Source organism: Theropithecus gelada, chromosome 5 (assembly GCF_003255815.1).
Source record: "Theropithecus gelada isolate Dixy chromosome 5, Tgel_1.0, whole genome shotgun sequence".
Taxonomy (NCBI): Eukaryota; Metazoa; Chordata; class Mammalia; order Primates; family Cercopithecidae; genus Theropithecus; species Theropithecus gelada.
The window spans coordinates 46,706,683-46,727,562 of NC_037672.1; the positions used below are offsets into that span (position 1 = coordinate 46,706,683).

Below are 20,880 nucleotides of genomic sequence, written 5' to 3' on the forward strand. Positions count from 1 at the left end.
CAGCTGCAAACCTAATGTGAACAGTCTCTAAGCAATGTTTCTGATGAGCATAGAAACAATAGAACAGACCCAAATATGCTGTGTTGCTAATAAAATGTTTGGTGGTTCTCCCCCTCAAATGTCAAAATTAATGATATTCCTCTTCTACTAAATATCCTAGAAGCACTGTGCTACAAAATAAAAAGTAACAGAAAAGAGTCATAAAACATATATTTGTTCACTTTCATACTAACCTAATAAATTTAACAGCCAGGCCCAGGTCAGCAATACAGCAAGTTCCATTTTTCTTCACCAGAATGTTTTTACTTTTCAGATCTCGATGGGCAATTGCTGGTTTGCCTTGAGTGCTAAAGATTTCTGTGTGTAAGTGACATAAGCCACTGACAGAAGAGTAGGCTAACTTCAGCATTGATTTAGTGTCTAGGGTGGTGGACTTCAGATAATCATAAAGGGAACCATTTTCATGATAGTCTGTGATTAGGTACAACTGGGTCCAGGACCCCGTCCCTTTGATATCTGCAGCAATGAAACCTAAAAGGAAAAAAGATGAAAAGGTTTAGTGTTTTCCGAATAGTATCAGGAATAACTCATATTCTCAAACATCATTCTTTGTCACAGGTAATTTTTGTTTAGCATTTCATTCAATTTCCTGACTATGCCTATGATGGTATTAAATGACTAATACCAATAAGAGGCAAAATTGTATGAGTAAGGCCGGGCACAGTGACTCACACCTGTAATCGAGGCACATTGGGAGGCCATGGCAGGTGGATCACTTGAGGTCAGGAGTTCAAGACCACTCTGGCCAACATGGTGAAACCCCATCTCCACTAAAAAATACAAAAATTAGCCGGACATGGTGGCGTGTGCCTGTGATCCCAGCTACTCAGGAGGCTAAGCAGGAGAATCACTTTAACCTGGGAGGCAGAGGTTACAGTGAGCAGAGATCACACCATTGCACTCCAGCCTGGGTGACAGAGCAAGACTTCATCTCAAAAAAAAAAAAAAAAAAAAAAAAAAAAAATTACAGGAGGAGAGAAAGATTAAGAGTTTACATCTGAAAATATGGTCCCTTCCTCATCAGTAGTTGATGTTTAAACTACTTTATGGTATTATAAACTACTATGTTATCTAAACTACTTTATGGTATTATAGTTACACATAAGACATTGTTTGCAAAACAGGGTCTTGAATTCTTGAATTAAGGAATATATCCCACTGATTAGCTTACTCTCTTTTTACTTGAACGATCCAGACAGATCATTTCTAACTTGCGAAAATAAAACCAATTTTCAATATAAACTATTAATACAAATAAACTCTGCAGATAAGATTCCTACAACATTTCTCAACATTTAAACAAAAATATGTCCCTTCAAATTCCCAAGAAACCCTAAGAAATTCTGGTATTACACTTGTATTTCCTGTTTCTGAAGAAAAAATATTTGAGAGTATTCCATTTCCAGCCTACCACTTACTCACAGAAGTGCCTTAGTCATTCATTCCTCCTGTGAGGTCTCCCATTAGAAACTTATGATGTTCTTGGGCCCATGCCAAGAAGAAAACTTCAGTACATTTCACAACGGGTCTAGACAGATGAGTTAACATGCAGATGTTAACAGAAAGACAGAGGAAAGCTAGGAAACCCTGAACATAGCTACGCAGACTTTTACTCACCCAAAATGTTTTCATGCCTCATCAACACTGTCTGATATATTTCTGTCTCTCTAAACCAGCTGGCTTCCTCTGTGGTGAAGAACACTTTCACAGCTACCTTTTCGCCACGCCACTTTCCCATCCAAACTTCCCCATAGCGACCTTTTCCAATCTGTTTCACCATCTGAATCTGCTTAGCTATAGTCCTTTGGACCTGTGAAATCCCAAAACACACTGTTAGTGTATTCACAGCACTACACATTTGTTTAATCTTTTTCTTCTCCAGAGAAGAAACGATTACTGCATGTAAAATATTTTTAGCCAGTATTTTTCTCTACCTAGACAACTTATTTGTATTTATTAATTTCTGTTACACTCTTTTAAACATATTTGAGATTGAGTGTGGATTCTGAAAGTTCAAAATACTGCTTCCAAATTATGAAATATTTTATTCTACTATTATTATTTTCACAGAGAAAAAACCTGAGTGGGTTCATAGTAATTGGCAGAATAGAATACTTGCACTTCCCCGTTATAATGGACTACTACATAATCTGAAGAGACTCTTGTCACCATACACCCAATCATGTATAAAATATGACAAAACAAAATTGTAATGCATTGTTAGGCACATACAGAAATAAAGGAAATCTATATGCAGGGAGGAAGAAGTAAGGGAGGGAGGGAGGGAGGGAGGGAAGGAAGGAAGGAGTTGAGACCAGAGCAGGGAACGATAAACCAAGTTGCTGTCTGGGCAAAGAATAATACCAGAACTGGAATCCAGAGTTTAAACTCTGACTCCTTTCAAACCAGAGGAACTGAACCCAGGGCTTCAGCATTAAGCAGGGAGCATCAAATGGTACTAAATTTGCTACGGGTTGGTAGCATGCCAAGGCTCCTTGATACAAATGCTCTCTTGAGGAAACCATTTGCAGAATACTTTTCATTCCGTGACTACGGTGGGATAATAGTACTTTGAAGGAACTCTTGCCACCATACAACTTGATCACGGGTATGACATAAGAAATAAACTGTAATGCACTCCTAGGCTCCCAGGGAAATAAAGGAAATATCCAAGAATGGGGAGGAAAAAGGAGAACAAAAAAAATGGAGGGAGAGAAGAAACAGAGAGAATGAGAGACGATTGTAGAGAATGAATTCTTTAGAACAAAAAGAAACAGCCGCTATAAATGAGAGTCAACGGAAACAACCCAAATAGATTTAACCTCTTCGGATTACATACTGGAATTCTGAGATACAGAATGCCAAGTAGCTCTAAATGAAATGAAGATGGTATAAAAAATAAGCAAGAAAAGATTACTGGAAATTACATTTTTGAAATGCAACAGTTAACTGTCATAATAAAAAACAGAAAACAGTAGACAAAACAGCATATTAGAGAGAAAAGTTAATGAGAGAAACTAACAAGTTGGAGATAATATTATTTACCAAGCTCTAAGAGAGCTGTAAACAATCTTATAAAGAGTGGAGTAGAGACAAAGAGAATGAAAATACAAGTTAAGTGGCATTAAATTTAAATGTCTCTTTATATATGATCTTCATTCCATCTGTACTTACAGTAAAATATTTGAAGAACTCTGATATCAATGGTTCCAACACTGAAAGGGCTAAGCATCTGTTACAATTTATATAATTTAGAGGACATAAAGAATCTAGCATATAACTCTTGTAACACCTGATAAGAAAACTAGAATGTATTCTTTGTAGAGATATACTTCACATCAATTAAAAACTTAAACTTGTTCTTTTTGTACTTTTAAGAGCCATGCAGTTACATTGGGCCACCCCAGATAATCTAGAATGGTCTCATCTTATTGTCAGCAACCTTTGCTCACCCTTGTCATAGAACATAAAATTCTAGGGATTAGGAACCAGGCACGGTGGCTCATGCCTGAAATCCCAGCATTTTAGGAGGCTACAGAGGGAGGATCCCTTGAGTCCAGGAGTTCAAGACCAGCCTGGGCAACATGGCAAAAACTCATCTCTACAAATAATATGAAAATTAGCCAGGTGTGGTAGCATACACCTGTAGTGACAAGCTACTTGGGAGGCTGAGGTGGGAGGATTGCTTGAGTCTGGGAGGTCAAGGCTGTAAAGAGTCAAGATTGTACCACAACACTCCAGCCTGAGTGACAGAGCAAGACCTTGTCTAAAAAAAAAAAAAAAGAAAAATCCTGGGGATTAGGACATGAACATTTTTGGGGGACATAATATATTATATATTATTTATAATGAAGATTATAAATATCGTACTTTATGAAAAAAAAACTGCTGATGTACCATGAAGCCACTGAAGCTTGATGGAAATAAGCATGTAAGTTTATGTGTAATGCAGTCGTCCTGCCTTTAGGAGCCCAGTGAGCCATGAGACATCATGTTGAGTCCACTGTACTCCATTCCCAAACAAGGAAACAGGAGCAACATGGACACCAAGCAGTTGGGAGCCAAACTCATACACAGGGAAATCACTTGCTTGAGTGGAAACTTCCCACATTTATTAAAGAAAAATATTTAATTTACAGATCTTACAAAGCATTGCTCATGTAAGTCTATGGAGTATTTCCTAACATAAGCATTTTTGCATTTGCTTTTTTTTTCTAATAATACATTTTATACTTTAATTGTAAGTTTTGAGAGAATTGGCAATACTCAATAGAAGAGGAACAACTTATCCCAAACATAGAAAGTAAGCTATTATAACATGTAAGGACCTAAAAATATAACTTCAAAAATTTTTAACTGATTCATTTTAGTTTTTATTTGATTTAGCAAATGTTTCTGGTCCTTCTATACCTAAATTTTAATTCTATATTACATTCTTAGATACCAACTTCTTAGATTAATTGTATAAATAAAATGCCTGGAAGATACAATGACTACAGCTGTACTTTCAAAAAGATCACTGTATTTCATGTACACTGAGAATAACTGAATGTATAAGGAGTTACAAAGAATTATCACTATTCCAGGACTGTGAGAAGACACACACACAGAAAACACACACACACACACAGTCTTAATTCTTAATTCTTACAACAGCCTGATATTATTTCCTTTTAAAGAAGGAAAAAATGGACATTTTATGAAAAAGAAAAGATCCAAAATTAAAGGGCACATATAAAGTCATTTGGTAAACATGAGGTCCAAGTATGTGGTTATATACAAGGCACTAATTTGCCCATTATGTTATTAAAATTAATAACAAATCAATGTTAAGATAAGGTATTCACTCACATACCTATATATAGAGAGAGAACTATATACTTCTGCATTGTTTATCTTAATAACCAAATCTTAAAACCAGAAAATAAATCTCTAATAGAGACTTTTTCTTTATTGAACTGAGTTTTATAGAACCCTCCTTCCCATCCTACCCCCATCAAATGCACTTTCTTGTTTTATTTAACCATCATTTAGTTCACATCTCACTAATGTTAAGAGCACAGATCATCTGGGTTTGAATCCTGGCTTCTCCACATACTAGGTAGTTGACCTATCTGGGCCTGTATCCCCTGATGGGTAATACTGGGTTATACTGATATTTCTGGTACTACCTTATTCGGTTGCCATGAGGACTAAATGAGAATTTGATTTAGTTTTAAAGGCCAACGTCTGGCCAGGATTGGAACCAGACAATTTGGCTTGAGAATATATGCTCTTTATCATTATATAATGTGAGCCAAATATTATTTTTTGGTATCTACATTATAGAAACAAGATAGTATTTTATAGGTATTAAAAGCAGGAGCTGAAAGCTTTTTAATAACAAATTATTGAACAGTGCCTTTAATAAATCAGCCACTCTACTGGGGATAGAAAGTGAACAAAATGTAACCTCTATCCCTAAAGAGGACAGACTCCACCAAAAGACACAAGAACATTACCACCAATTACAACATTACTTTAAATGGCCATTATTAGTGCTAAAAAGAAAGTGTTGTCACAGAAGATAAATAGACTGGCTTAGTCTGGGGTAACTGAGAAGTTGTCACAGAGGTAAAATATGAGGTAGACCTTGAGCCATGAGTTGGAGGTATGTCCAGTAAAGGGATTACATTTGCAAAGACATGGATATATGTTGTATTTGAGAAATTACTCCAAGGTGATGCTAGAGCCCAAGCAGCATACTGGGGAGAGGTGGGAGGAGACGTCAGGAAGGCAGGTTGAGTTTATGCACCACACATACCAAGCTGGGAAAGGAGACCTGCAAGCAGTATTGGGTATTAGGATATTTTGTCCAGGACGTAACATTGCAAGATCAATGGTTTTGAAGAGAGAACTCCACAGTAATGGGAAAGATGACTTTGAAGGCAAGAAACACTGGAAGAACTCAGTTTCAATTCCGAGAGCATCTAATTCATTAATACCAAAAGGGATTTTACTATTTGTACAACTCTTTTAGAAAAAAGTAAGTGAATTACTATTGATTTTCAAATTGTATTTGCTCACATATTCTCTTCAAGGTTGACAGTGCTGACCATCAGAAAAATGAAGCTTCTCCTGAATGGAAAAGCCAGAACTTTACCCTGAAACATAAACCCCACAGCTGAAAAGCAACCTTCTTTCTTTGTAGAACTACTGAGAAGCCAGTTGGTTGTAATATTTTAGCCTTCAAAAGCCAGGCCAAAGTGCAGTAATGCTATCCTTATGGAAAACAGAGGGAAGATGGTCCCATGTTTAATGTTTTCTAATCTGCTCTTTATCAGAATGTCTGAGGGTCTGGATTGTAACCACACACCTACATTAAAAAATAATCACCTTACTCTCAATATGTCAAAATGTTATCAGGAAGCCCTGCAGCTGAGATCAGATGTCCAACAGACTGCACAGAGCTTTCTCCTTGTCCAGTGCCCTATCTGTATCAGTAAGTGAAACCCCATATTCATTGACAGTTCTTTCAGAAAACATTTCCTTTAAATTCAAGATATGTTCTTCTCATACCAGCAGAGGGAGGCCTGATCCACTTCCTGAGCTCTGAGACTGCTCAATTAAGTCTCTCAGGGATTCTCCAGGAGGAATGTAAGTTTCATCCTGTTCTAACCCAATGCTGTATCGAGGTCTGGTTTCTTGTCTTTTATACCTAAAGATGGATAGATGAAGATAATTTTAGATAATGAAATGCAATGATGGAGTAAAATATTGCAACTAATATGGTAATCACAGCAGTTTTATTTTAGCACCTAAATATAATACATTAAATGCTTCATATTTTTTACTCTTAGTTATGGTTTCCCAAGTAAAACTCATTACTGTTTTGCTAACCTATTTTTTAAAATAAACTAAATAGACTACGTATTTTTACTCAGTTTCAAGCATTTACAATTTTTCTTCTTTTATTTATTTCAGATTGCATATATCCAAGCAGACTACATTCTATTAGTGTTTCTAAATAGCTCCAATATTATTCCTTAAAATCTTTTCTAAAGTCCCTAATTAATCAAATATGTAAATTTTTGGTATACACAAAACATTATAGCTAACTCTCTTATATTAGGTCATATCTAAAGAAATAATATAAATTTAATCTTTAAAAACTTTTTGTCAATAACTAACTTTTCAATTAGAAATGAATTTATTTGAATCAATTATCTGACCATTTGAAGAGTATCTCAAATGAGTAATAAATTAATCAAAAGCCAAATGACATAAATATCAAGGTCCTTAATATTTCACAATCTAGAAAATAAGTTCATAGGCCATTAAAAAATAATTGGGAATTATCAAATTTAATATAATAAATGACCTTATTTTAATGATTAATCTATAAGTTTAAAATCTTTTAATAATCAGAAATGTTACAGCTTAGAAAATAAGAAATTTGAGCAACTCTTAAGTTCAACATGGCCATTTCTCTGCTTGGAATCAAACCTAAGTAACAACCAGTCTCCGAATTCTCTAACTACCCTAGTTTCCCTAGGGATGAAATATTTATCTGGGTAGTTTTGAATTCTGAAGCAGGAATGAGATAGGTAGCTAATTGTAACTTCATTAGGACAAACATTTATCAACAGTAACAGATATTTTCAGTTAAATATAAGATCTAATTAGGATAAAGAAAGCTGTGGTGAAAAACACTAACAGGTAAAAGCAGTAGAATATTAGTATAAAGAAGATACTATAAATTAAAATTTTTTGCATCTACATTTTAGCAACTTACCGGAAGTAACAAAATAAAATGATAAGGACCAAGAGCAAACTACAGACAGTCACAGATATAAGTAAAGCCTTGTGGTGTATAGGTCCATCCACAAAATCTGAAAATAGAAAGAAAAAGAGCCATAATCTAGAGAATACTTTTACTCGAAAATAAGAAAGCAACTCTTCCCTAAAGGTACTTGCTAGGTATCACACACAAGATGTGAAAGATCCTTTTCATATACCAATTAATAAAAAAACCCACATATACTGAAAATTAAGTAAGTTTGACTAGCATGAATCATCCTTCATCTAGGCACTTAATCAAGAGCACACATTTCTTCCTGTCTGGAAGGCACAGGCTCGACACAGGATAAAACTACAGAAAGAACATGCACAAAGGTAAGTGGATCTGTGCACCCACAAGAGAAACAGGCAGTTCATCGTTATTACAGACCCAGCTCATGGGTTCACAGGCTCTTCTTATGTGGTTTCTGGAGTACTCTATACCATGAATTTGTATTAAAAAATATCTGTATAATTCATGGGACAGAAAACATAATTTGTTGTACATAAAGTCATCTTATAATGGATGAAAAGGAAGTGGACCCCTCAAATGTTGCCAAATAGAGAATATATGGTTGCGCGTTGTTTTAAACAAAGATGTCCTTCAAAATCCATACTTTTTCTTAAATTGAATAATATTTTAAAAGAATGTATGTGTTCCAGCCAAAGAACGTATGATACTTTTATACAACAAATTATTAAACACTACTCATTTTGTTTTAACTCTAGTTCTTGACAAATCAGATTCCTCAAATTTTATATAAATCAGAATGACTTAGCTTTATACAATGCATATTCACTGACTTTAACCCCAAAGATTTTTATTCAAAGTACTTTATTTTTAATAATCATCCCAGGTAAATTTTATACAGGTGATCACTGGGACATATTTTGAGGAAACTGACTTAAAACCAGGTACACTTATATAGTAATATCATTAGTACCATTCTTATTAAAGGCACCATTTACCTTTGAGAGAGCGATTACTGTTGTTTCATTGTAAAAGGTAGTATTGTAACTTATGTCTTTGGATGCTGTGGACAAGAGGTTTTCCAATTGTACTATATACCTTTAACTATATGGCCACCTAAATATTTTGGCTGGGAACCTTATTCCAACCAAGGTAACTTTTTTTATTCAGAAGTATTATATATTACATGAAGAAAAACTGAAAAGGACCAACTAACCAAAATAAAATAAAATCACTACCTCCTCAACTGAGCTCAGGAAAAATTACTGCTAACAGTATCATTTCAATAAAAATGTTCATGAGCAAAATATAATATATGCTGATTTATAGCTAGGTTGTTCTCATTTATAATACTGTGAACATTTTCCAGAACAACAAATATTTTTTTCTGCAACAGGATTTTTATATTTTTCTATTGACACATAATTATAATGTTTTAATACATACATAATGAATAGTGATCAGATAGCATATACATCATCTCCAACACTTATCATTTCTTTGTGTTGGGAACATTCAATGTCCTCCTATCTATTTGAAATTATACATTATTGCAACATGACTTTTTTTTTTTTTTTTTTTTTTTGGATACAGGGTCTTCCTCTGTGGCTGGAGTGCACTGGCACAATCTCAAGTCACTGCAACCTCTGTCTTCTGGGTTCAAGCGATTCTGTGCCTCAGCATCCTGGGTAGTTGAGATTACAGGTGCAAGCCACCACACCCCACTTATTTTTGTATGCTTAGTAGAGATAGCGTTTTACCATGTTGGCCAGGCTGGTCTCAAACTTGTGGCCTCAAGTGATCCTCAGCCTCCCAAAGTGCTGGGATTACAGGTGTGTACCACTACTCCCAGCTACAACCTGACTTTTAAAGACTAAATTGTATTGCACATAAAATCATTCTAATTAGAAAGTCAATCTTCTGTCATATATTCAGGAGATTCTAAAGATTGTCATAACATACACAATTCTGTAATAAACACTCTTACACCTACATCTTTGCACATGCTAAGGATTATTTCCTTAATAAGACTCCCATAAGTAGATTTGTTAGTTCAAAAGATACATATTTTAAGTATTTTCATACATATTGTCAAATATTCTTTTTAAAAGTTAACAGTAATTTCTATTTTACCATGAATGTGAACAAAGATTTTACTTATTTTGAAATAATTTCACTCTTACAGAAAAAACCATAAGAAAAAAGAATTCCAATGTGCCCTTTACCTAGATTTCTCATTGTTAACATTTCATCATTTTTAAAATAATTATCTTGCTTTCCCAATGCCTGTCTCTATATATGGTTACATATAATATGCATATATATATTTGTATTCAAATTTTGTATTTGTTTACTTATGTGTATGTCTGTATTATTTTTTGGATCATTTAGAGTTATAGACGTAACGCCGCTATCCACTTATAAATACTTCGAGAGTGTACTTCCTAAGAACTAGGACACTATCTTACTAAACAGTAATGTACTCAAAGGATTAATGCACAGCCCCATGCTGTGCTTATTTTATACTGCATGCCTGAATCAGAACATCTAGGAAATTATCATGAACACATAAACTGAAAATAAATCTTCCAATCCACGAGCATAGGATGCTTCTCCATTTGTGTTGTTTCTGATGTCTCTCAGCATTGTTTTGCAGTTCTCCTTGTAGAGGTCTTTCACCTCTTGGTTAGCTGTATTCCTATGTATTTCATTTTCTTTGTGGCTACTGTAAACGGGAGTGTGTTCTTGATTTGACTCTCAGTCTGGATGTTATTGGTGTATAGAAATGTTACTGACTGGCCGGGCACAGTGGCTCATGCCTGTAATCCCAGCACTGTGGGAAGCCAAGGTGGGCGGATCACCTGAGGTCAGGAGTTCAAGACCAGCCTGGCCAACATGGCAAAACCCCGTCTCTACAAAAATATAAAAATTAGCTGGGCATGATGGCATGTGCCTGTAATCCCAGCTACTCAGGAGGCTGAGTTGGGAGAATCGCTTGAACCTGGGAGGTGGAGGTTGCAGTGAGCAGAAATCGTGCCATTGCACTCCAGCCTGGGTGACTCAGAGAGACTCCATCTCAAAAATGAAGGAAGGAAGGAAGGAGGGAGGGAGGGAGGGAGGGAAGGAAGGAGAAAGAAAAGGAAAGAAAGAGAAAAAGAAAGGAAGGAAGGAAGGAGGGAGGGAGGGAGGGAGGGAGGGAAGGAAGGAAGGAGAAAGAAAGAAAGAAAAAGAAAGAAAGGAAGGAAGGAAGGAAGGAGGGAAGGAAGGAAGGAAGGAAGGAAGGAAGGAAGGAAGGAAGGAGGGAGGGAGGGAGGGAAGGAAGGAAGGAGAAAGAAAAAGGAAGGAAGGAAGGAGCAAAGGAAGGAGGGAGGGAGGGAGGGAGGGAAGGAAGGAAGGAAGGAAGGAGAAAGAAAGAGAAAGAGAGAGAAAAAGAAAGGAAGGAAGGAAGGAAGGAGCGAAGGAAGGAGGGAGGGAGAAGGAAGGAGGGAGAGAGGGAGGGAAGGAAGGAAGGAAGGAAGGAAGGAGAAAGAAAAAGAAAGAAAGAGAAAGGAAGAAAGGAAGGAAGGAAGGAAGGAAGGAAAGAAGGCAGGCAGGCAGGCAAGTGACTGATTTTTTGTATATTCATTTTGTATCCTTAAACCTTGCTGAGCTCATTTATCAGTTCTAGTAGTCTAGATGGAGTCTTTAGGTTTTTCTAAGTATAGAATCATACCATCAGTGAAGATGCTTTAACTTCTTCTTTTCCTAAGGATGCCTTTTATTTCTTTCTCTGGTCTGACTGCTCTTACTAGGATTTCCAGTGCTATGTTGAATAGGAGTGATGCTGTATACATATCCAAAGGAATATGCCAAAAAGACACATGCATTTGTATGTTCATTGCCACACTATTCACAATAGCAAAGGCATAGAATCAACCTAGTTGCTCATCAATGGTGTGTTGGATAAAGAAAATGTGGTACATATACATCATGGAATACTACGCAGCCATAAAAAAGAATAAAATGATATCCTTTGCAGCAACATGGATGGAGCTGGAGGCCATAGTCCTAAGTGAATTAATGAAGGAACGGAAAACTAAATACTGTATGTTCTCACTTGTAAGTGGGAGCTAAACACTGAGCACACATGGACATAAACATGGCAAGAACAGACACTGTGGGTTAACGGGGGTGAGAGGAGATGGGCTGAAAAACTACCTGGGTCCAATAAACACATGTAACAGTATTCACATGTACTCCCTGTATGGAAAAATAAAATCTGAAATTTAAAAAAAGAAAAACATCTTTGAAATATTTCAGAAAAACTTTGGATTATCTATTACAAACTAAAATCCACTACAAATTTCTTATCCAAACTTCATGATGGTGAGTGTTATGATTTACTCATCAGTCTAAAATATATATGTTTAATAGCTATTTATAATTTGTAATAGTTGCAAAATACTAATGAAAGTAATCTGCATCTGAAAACACTAAATGAGAGGCCACTAAAACAAGCAGTTATTATATTAATAAATTAAGAAATGTTACCAATAATCTAGGAAAAGAGAGCTCAGGAACTTGACATATTATAGCATGTGTAAAAAGTCATTCAGGGCTCAACACAAACAGGAATTATATATAATTTGAGCATTCATTGTCTAAACATGCTGGTTAGTAAATCCTGAAAATAATCTGTAAGCTCTTAATGTTATGCAGGCTAAAATTTAACATAATAAATTGCCTTAGTAGATTTTTTCCTCCATTCCTCCCTCTCTTAGCTTATATAAAGAGTTAAAAATAAATTCAAGGTGTCACAATACCTCAGCCAGTGAAAGCACAATTCACAATATTTTTATACAGATAGAGGCATCCAAACACTGTAACACACAAATATGTTAAGACTGCCAATGGAAACTTAGCTTAAATGCATTTCCCATTTTAAAGATAACAAAAGATTTTGCAAAAATTTTAGATTTTAGGAGAATGCTAGATACTCAATTAAAACTAGAACTATCCACATAATTACAATGTCACTATATTATCAGTATATGAACACAGAATACTTTTCCATTCCAATGATGTAATTTTACTAAAACTCCAAGTTTCCCTGCCTTTTACTTTCCATGTAAATGCAAGATACAGGATATACCCTGAGCTGCAAGAACACTGTTTATTATTTATCTTATTATATTTCTAATTTATGAGAGCAATGAGACCAGAAGGATCAAGGGATTCTTTCCTTACCATCAAGCACTTTATTTAAGGCTAGCATTACCTTCCCATTTTCCTTTTATTTGCCCCATAACCCTATCCCCGGCAGCCCCCTTGTCTTCTCTCATGAATAGGTGATCCTTATCAATAAACCTTTTGTTTCTGCTGGTCAAGCTGGTCATGTTTTAATCTGCCATTACCTGTGCTCAGAGCACTAACAATGTAAACATTCAAGTCACAGCCAGAGTCTCAGAAAGTGAACAGTTCCAGATACCTATCAGGAAGAGAGCAGGGCCCACAGCTCTCAGCTCTCTACAGGAAAGCAGATTTCTACCTGCGCCGTCACTCCAACTGCTCTGGGAAGTAGAACTGAGAGCTCCCGGGGGAAGTCTGGTTCACTCTGAGAGGCAAGTTAAGAATCACCAGTGGTTTCATAACAAAACTGCATTCTGTCACTACTGTCACCTCTCCGATAATTAGTTTGTAACTGCTTAAAATGCCAGGACTGTTTTTATAAGACTAGAAGATGGTTCACAATTGCAATAAGAAATAGAAGAAAAAAATCATACAGCTAGAAAGTAAAATATCTAGTACAATTTCAATAAAAAATTGTACATGTGTATATGGTAGAGGCAAAAAAAAAACCAAAAAAAACCACAAAAAAGCAGCAGCTCTGTGGTATAGCTATGTAAAAACATCAGTGTTCTCAGACTACAATCTGCTGGGACATTTACTTGACCCCAGAATAGCTGAGCCAAAAAGGTAAGAATCTGCTGAGACTTTGGAACTAGGCACTACCTGAGTAGACTATGCAGAGACCTTGCCTAGGCACTGGCAAAGCAGTGGAATCTGGAAAGACCTTGCCTAGGTACCACCTGAGACCCTCAGAGCTCAAAGCAGTACATTCTAATGCTACTAAACTCCACCAAAGCCAGCCACCTTACACAATGCTCAGTAGAGTCCACCAACCACTCATCTCCACACTGCCCTGGACTAAGAACTTTTCTTCTCATTGTTCCTACCCTTCTTTTCTAAGCCTTTTCACTCTGTCCTTTGGAGTTTTATTCCACTATTTTTCTAAATTCCTACATCCTCCTCAGATAATGCTCCCTCACCTTCATACTCCTAACTGAACTGAAATCTGGCCCCATCTCTCTTTTCTTACTTATTTAAAAAAATTTTTTTAGAGAGAGTGTCTCCTTCTGTCACCCAGGCTGCAGCGCACTGGCATGACTGTAGCTCAATGTAACCTCAAATTTGCAGGCTCAAGTGATCCTCCCACCTTAGCCTCCCTAGTAGCTGCAACTACAGGTGTACACCACCACGCCCAGATCATTAAAAACTGTTTTTTGTAGAGATGGAGCCTTGCTATGTTGCCCAGGGTGGTCTTGAACTTCTAGGTTCAAGCAATCCTCCCACCTTGGTCTTCCAAAGTGCTGAGATTACAGGTGTGAGTCACTGTGCCCAGTCCTCATCTCTTAATTATGAGATTTTCTCCAACCAGTCATACTGTTTCATACTCCTGTAGTTAGTAAACGGTTCTCAAATATTACAAACCAGACCTCTGCACTTACTACTGCATCTGTTTAGAGTCACTGCTACTCATAAGCTATGCAAACTTGAAGTTAATAAACCTTCCCGTGCTGCATTTTCCTTATCTTTAAAGTTGGAAGAACAATTCTATGTACTTCACAGGGCTGCTGTGAGGTTAAAATTGATTAATTAACGTAATTTTTAGCAGAATGTTTGGCTAATGCTAGCCATTTAAATTTTAAACTTTTTATATACTTAGCCTATCCTGCCTTATCCACTTAGCACACTCCTGTTCATCCTTAAAGTCTTGTTCAAGTATCACTTCTAAGAAGCTATTCTGACAACCTCCTCCCCCAGGCAGAGCCAGTCACTCACTCTATTATGTCCTTAATACACTTTATAATCTAACTCTACTACTGAGTTATTCCTGAACAAATATAGTTACTGACATGGTTCTCTCTTATATTCCAATGTACACTTCTTGGGAGGAATAATTTTCTTCATTAATTTCTGTATTCCTAATACCTAGGATGTTGCCTGCCACAATTAAAAAAATGCCGGTGAGGCTTTGATGTGAATTATTATTAATCAATCTTGTATAGCTTTCTAGGCTAGAACAGGAACAAATGTTAAAAAATGTTATCAAAGTCACAAAATTCTAGCTGGGTGTGGTGGTGTGCACCTGTTTTCCCAGCTACTGGGGAGGCTGAGGTGGGAGGACTGCCTAAGCCCAGGAGGTAGAGGCTGCAATGAACTATGATCACACAACTGCACTCCAGCCTTGGTGACAGAGCAAGACCCTGTCTCAAAACAAAACAAAAACAAAATAGAAAGAGAAAAATAAAGTCATGAAATTCTATTATATTATGTTGGAAAGATTTTTCTGTTCTCAAGAAATAAAATCAATCATGAAAAATCACTTTAAATCACTTAGATAATATTTAGGACTTAAAACTCTGCAACAACAAAAAAAATCTGTGTGTGTGTGTGTGTCTGTGTGTCTGTGAGTGGTGAAAGCAAGGAGGAGGAGAAAGGGAAAATGAGAGATGTTGCAAACAAAAGGTCTCTTGGGATGCAATATTTGTCATTTTAAAGTAACAACACTTAAATGGGTAAGTTTTGAAATGAAAACTTTTGGACACTTTCCCCATTTTATCAATATATTGATATGATTTGACTAAAAGGTGTTACTCTAGCATAAACAAAAGGAAATGCCATATAGCAAATAATGTTTAATTTAGTCCTTTATAAGTCTTTACTTTTAAAATAAATATAGTCAAATGGTAGTTTTTGGGTGAACTACAACTTCTGAATAACTTTCAGGGAGAAGCAGAGTGCTATCTCCCACCTCCACCCTGAAATACACTATAAACTCTAGGAATAGCAATTTTCTGAACATAAGTGGGAAAAAATAAAAGTCATAAAAGTGAAGTCACATATGACTTTTTCCCACAAACTACTTTCACATGTCTTTGAATGATGGTTCCATGTCATCTGGTCTCAGTGCTCTGCTCCAGCAGTGGCAAGTGGTACAGGTAGATTGAGAGAGAATGATTCTAGTTTTTAGTTTTTATTTTCATGATACCTAATGATTTTCCAGCCTGGAAGCCTTCCTCGCTTACCTCTGTTTTTCAGTGGAGGCAGTGTAGGGTGCAGGTCTTTATTACACTCGTTCCTTTCTGTGCAGCATTCAATTGATCTTCTTTGATGAGGAATGGGAGTGTCCTATAATTGAACCCAAACAGCTATTAGTGAGTTTCTTCTGAATTTCAAAGTCACATCATCTAAAACTTTAAAAATTGTCACTATTTAGAGAACTACTTTAAAATTCTAATAATTTCACTCAAACACCTTAAATATGTTCTCTTCTATAAGCTAATTTATTTCAAGTTACCATGTATTATCTTACTGCAACTTCTGCATTTCAACAAAATTACTACTACATTTCTAATAACTAGTGTGCATTGTATAAACTGAGGAAGAAGGTTTGGATTAATGCAACAAGCTAAATTGGATTTTGAAGAAGATACTCTAATGGGACACTAAGAAAGTAGTTAACAGCAAAAATAAAAATAATATTTGATTTCAAAACGAAGGAAGAATTGGTCCAATGGAAAATTTCAGTTTTCTAAATTACAATCACGTGTCACTTAAAGACAGGGGTACGTTGTGAGAAATGTGTTATGAGGTGATTTTGTCATAGTGAGAAGATTACAGAGTACACTTGCACAAACCCAGATGGTACAGCCAACTACACACATAGGCTATAAGATGAAGCCTATTGTTCCTAGGGTAAAACTCCATACAGCATGTCACTGAACTTAATACTGTAGGCAATTAAGGCACAACAGTATCCATCTGTGTATCTAAATATAGAAAAGGTACAGTCAAAATATGGTGCTGTCATATTATGGGACCACCATCCACTGTCATCATACATACCACCTGTTGCTGATGTTTTTGTGCAGCACGTGACTATACTAAAAATGGGCTGGCAAAGAAAAAGAATGGTTTTATCTTGCTTGAAACTTGTTGGAAATCTAGCCAATGAAAGGTTACAGAATCAAGTTATCTTCCTTACCCGACACTGAAAATCTGAGCCTTCTAGTCCTAGGCATCCAGAAGTGACGACAGGCATCCCAGAGTCATCTTCTTCTATCATCGTGAAACAATATCCGTCTGTGCTGAAGATCAAACAGGCAAAGTGAGAAACAGAATGTGTGTGTGAGAGTCGGTATTTGTGTATATCTAGGGAAAAAGGAAATAAGTGATGTGTATCATTTGTTTTATTCCAACAAGGAGAACGTCAATGATCTGTTAAGACAATCCAAAAGCTTCCTTTTATGAAAATGGATTTAATAAAGATAAAAATATTTTGTAACATCTCCTCTGTCCAGAAACTTGTGAGAAAGAAGGATCTAACATTTCCGTATAACATACATCATTAATTACCATGAACAACCATAGATACCCATTACTGAACACTTATTTTGGCCCTCCACAGATATTACTTTTCCAGACAAATCCAGACAAACTCTGTGAGGAAGGTAGCACTACTGTTGCTTTCTATATGAGGACACTGAGGCTCAGAGGGCTTGAGTAACTTTCAAAGGTCTTACAGTTAGTGACAAGGAGTGCAAGGGTGTCAATCCAGGCAGGTGACTGTTTATCCTGTTCTACTTGTTCTGAGACAGTGAAATACACTTATTTCTTATTAAAGCAGAAAAACTAAAGACAGGTAGGAGTTAGGATCAGCATAGCATAACTGAGGTTCTTACACTTAGTACCTCTGCTTCTGGGATATCCTGTCATATGAAGAAATTAAGCTTTGTTGTAAGATGTATGGGCTTCATGTGGGGGTGGAGGAAAGACGGGCAACAGAAAGAAGGGATCTTGATAAGATAGTGGAAAGAAAATTTTAAATTCTGTATGGTTTTCCAGATTAAAAATAGTTTCCACTTATTCTACATCATTTAATCCTCTCAACAATAAGAAAAAGAAAGTATTATTATGCCCATTTTACATTGAGGAAATTAAAATTATAAAAGGGTAGCAAACGTGTACAAGGTCACAGAACCAACAGTTACAGAACTTGGCCTTGAATCAAGGGCCTCTCACTTCACCATGTGTTTTCTGCTATGCCCTTTAGGACTAAAATAAAAAACAAATCTGTTACATATAGAACTGTTTGTAAACAGACATTAATATCTTCACAAGTTTGTGAAGACTCTCAATATAACTCATATGCCAGCACTGAATGTTTTAAGAAATAAAGTGCTAAACTATATTTCCATCCTTTTCTCATACATATGCATGCTCAGCGTCCAAGACAGATATGGCAATGTAATCTTGAAAGGTCATGGGAATAAAGCTCTGAGAATGGTATTAGCCATGATTTGTGGGTTTGTCTATTCTGTCTTAGTGGTAGCAGCATGCTGCTATATGTTAGCCCTTCAGTTATTATCAACACCCTCAGAATTGTTTACTTGTTTTATAAGCCTCAAGTGATCCAAAATACTTCACTTAATAAGAGCCAGCACAACAAAATTCAAACATACTAATAATGAATGGCTAAAAAGGACCAATGATAAATCCTTCTCTTAGACCAAGGTCAAAAAGCATGAATATTGTTGTGGAAGAAAGATTGTCTCTGAACGGCCCATGCCTTGAACTCTTTGGGCCTTTTTAACCAGTTTACTGAAATTGCTATAAAAACGTAAAACATGTAAACACCGAATGAAATAATTAAAATATCTGTTCCTTAGAAATTTACTTTAAAAATATGAACAAGTAACACCTGTGACTTTTTTATTCTTTTCCGTCATATTTAGACTACATGTATAACTTATATTTCTCATCAAAATCAAAATTCAAAAATTATCAGAAATCATAGTCATTCTAATTTTATGATATCACGAAGATATAGGGGCTAGAGAAGTATCCTAAATTAAATCTAAAGACTAATTTCTCCTTATCATGGGTTCTTCTTACTCAAAATACGAGTAAATAGAAATGTACTTTTAGACAACTTTTAAGAATCAAAAAAACAGGCAAAGAAAAAGCTGGTAAAGCTATTGTCAAGTTACTGCTACAATGTCCTAGGAAATATAAAGAAACATCAGAGAGAGTAAATTCAAGCTTTAAAAATACCCCTTGTCTACAAAGAGAGAGGAGCTAAACATATAAAGAGGGGAAAGGGAGGGAGACACTGAGAAAATAGTCCATGTCCCATAAGCCATAAATTCACAAAGGAATCAAATATTTAGTTAGAAGACAAGAAAGGAGGTGAGACAGCATTTCAATGGCATATTAGCTGCCACAAAGCAAATTAATTTCTATGCTTCCCACTGCCATTGCTCTCCAGCAAGGAACATCAACCGGAAACTAGCACTACAATTACAGAAGTTCAAGAATTACTTGAAAACTTTCAACCCTAAAGCAAGTACAAATGGAAACAAAGCTATGTTCCCCAGTCAAAGCTAATCAATTTTGCCCACTCTAAGAGATGGCTACAGGCTGTCACAATTAACTCCTACCATTGGCCTATGTGAACATTCTGCTGCCTGGTTGCCATGTTCAAGCTTAGTTTTGTATATAGATTGTTACCCTCATTCCCAGAGTACTGAAAGTGATAAAAAGGTAAGATGAAGAATCACAAAGGAAATAAAAGTGGAAATAATTTTAAACAAAATTGAAAGTAAGTGAGATATATACATGAACATAGGATGAATCATGGAACTTTAGTAATGATTATGAATGAAATAAGACGACAATTGATGTAACATTTCAAAAATGCCGTCCCTGTGTTATAGACAAAGAAAAGTGATAACAAAATGAAACAGTAGTTGAGCGCGCAAGCTATTCAGTCATCAGTGCTAATTGCCTCTTGACATAATGTTAACTCATGAAAAAGCAAAGCACGGGAGAATTTAAAGACTGCATGAAGTCAAAGCAGTTATAATACAAGCCTTGTTTTTCTTGAAGAGGATTCAGGGAAAGAAAAAAAATAATATGATAAGGAAAGAAAAAGAAAACAGAAACAATTTTGTTCCAATTCTTGGATGATTATACAGGTTCCAGGCTCCTTAAGTTTTCCAAATATTCCAAAAGTAAAGGACAGTCTACAAGGAACATCTAGAAAAATCATCAGGCATTTAACTGCCTCAAGATATTTTCAGTGTGCCCAGGTGAACATACACTTGCAAGAAAGGTGTCTACCTGTTTTAAAGCTTCAAGGGACCAAGCAATACTCTTTTTAGGTAGATATGCATTCAGAGAATAGATGCATTTATTATGGTCAATAATTTATTTCATTTTTTATGGTTAAAATAGATTTATAACACAGTCTTCTGGAACCCAACTCATTCATTAGTTGTTGTAGAATGGTTAGAAACCAATTTTATAAGATGTCTAAAACTGCATTGACCGCATCTTTATTTAACATGAGTACAGTGTTTACAAGGGTTACCCAAACTTTGGTCTCTTTAATTCTATTCTTCCACTAAGATCTTATGTTTCTTTATTGTAAACCCCAGTGTTGTTCATATAGCCACCAGAGTTGAGAAGAGACTCTTGTATAACTTTTCCTCTAACAGTTTAGATCTTTATAAAGATTCATTTAACTGTAAAACAATTTTTTAAAGTATTAGTTAAAAAGAGTTTATCTGCTCTGTTCAATCAAGTGATAGGAAATTTGAAAGCATTATATTTATATGATGGGTATCTGCTCAGTTGCATCTGGCTGGAAAGATTAACAGTTTTTCTACAACAACTCTTACATTTCTTTTGAATTTCTTTTACATTTT

At 35.8% G+C, this 20,880-nt stretch overlaps 1 protein-coding gene across 4 annotated transcripts in view; it reads right to left on the reverse strand.

Moving 5' to 3' along the window:
• Positions 1 to 20,880, reverse strand: part of BMPR1B (bone morphogenetic protein receptor type 1B) — a 400,498-nt gene that overhangs the window by 25,505 nt on the left and 354,113 nt on the right. For all 4 annotated transcript variants that reach the window (XM_025384633.1, XM_025384635.1, XM_025384632.1 and 1 more), the window contains 6 exons: positions 17,157 to 17,259; positions 16,198 to 16,300; positions 7,835 to 7,931; positions 6,619 to 6,757; positions 1,678 to 1,870; positions 234 to 531 (listed from right to left, as the gene is read on the reverse strand). In XM_025384633.1, coding sequence (XP_025240418.1) covers positions 234 to 531; positions 1,678 to 1,870; positions 6,619 to 6,757; positions 7,835 to 7,931; positions 16,198 to 16,300; positions 17,157 to 17,259 — 933 coding nt within the window. The remainder of the gene's footprint in view (positions 1 to 233; positions 532 to 1,677; positions 1,871 to 6,618; positions 6,758 to 7,834; positions 7,932 to 16,197; positions 16,301 to 17,156; positions 17,260 to 20,880) is intronic.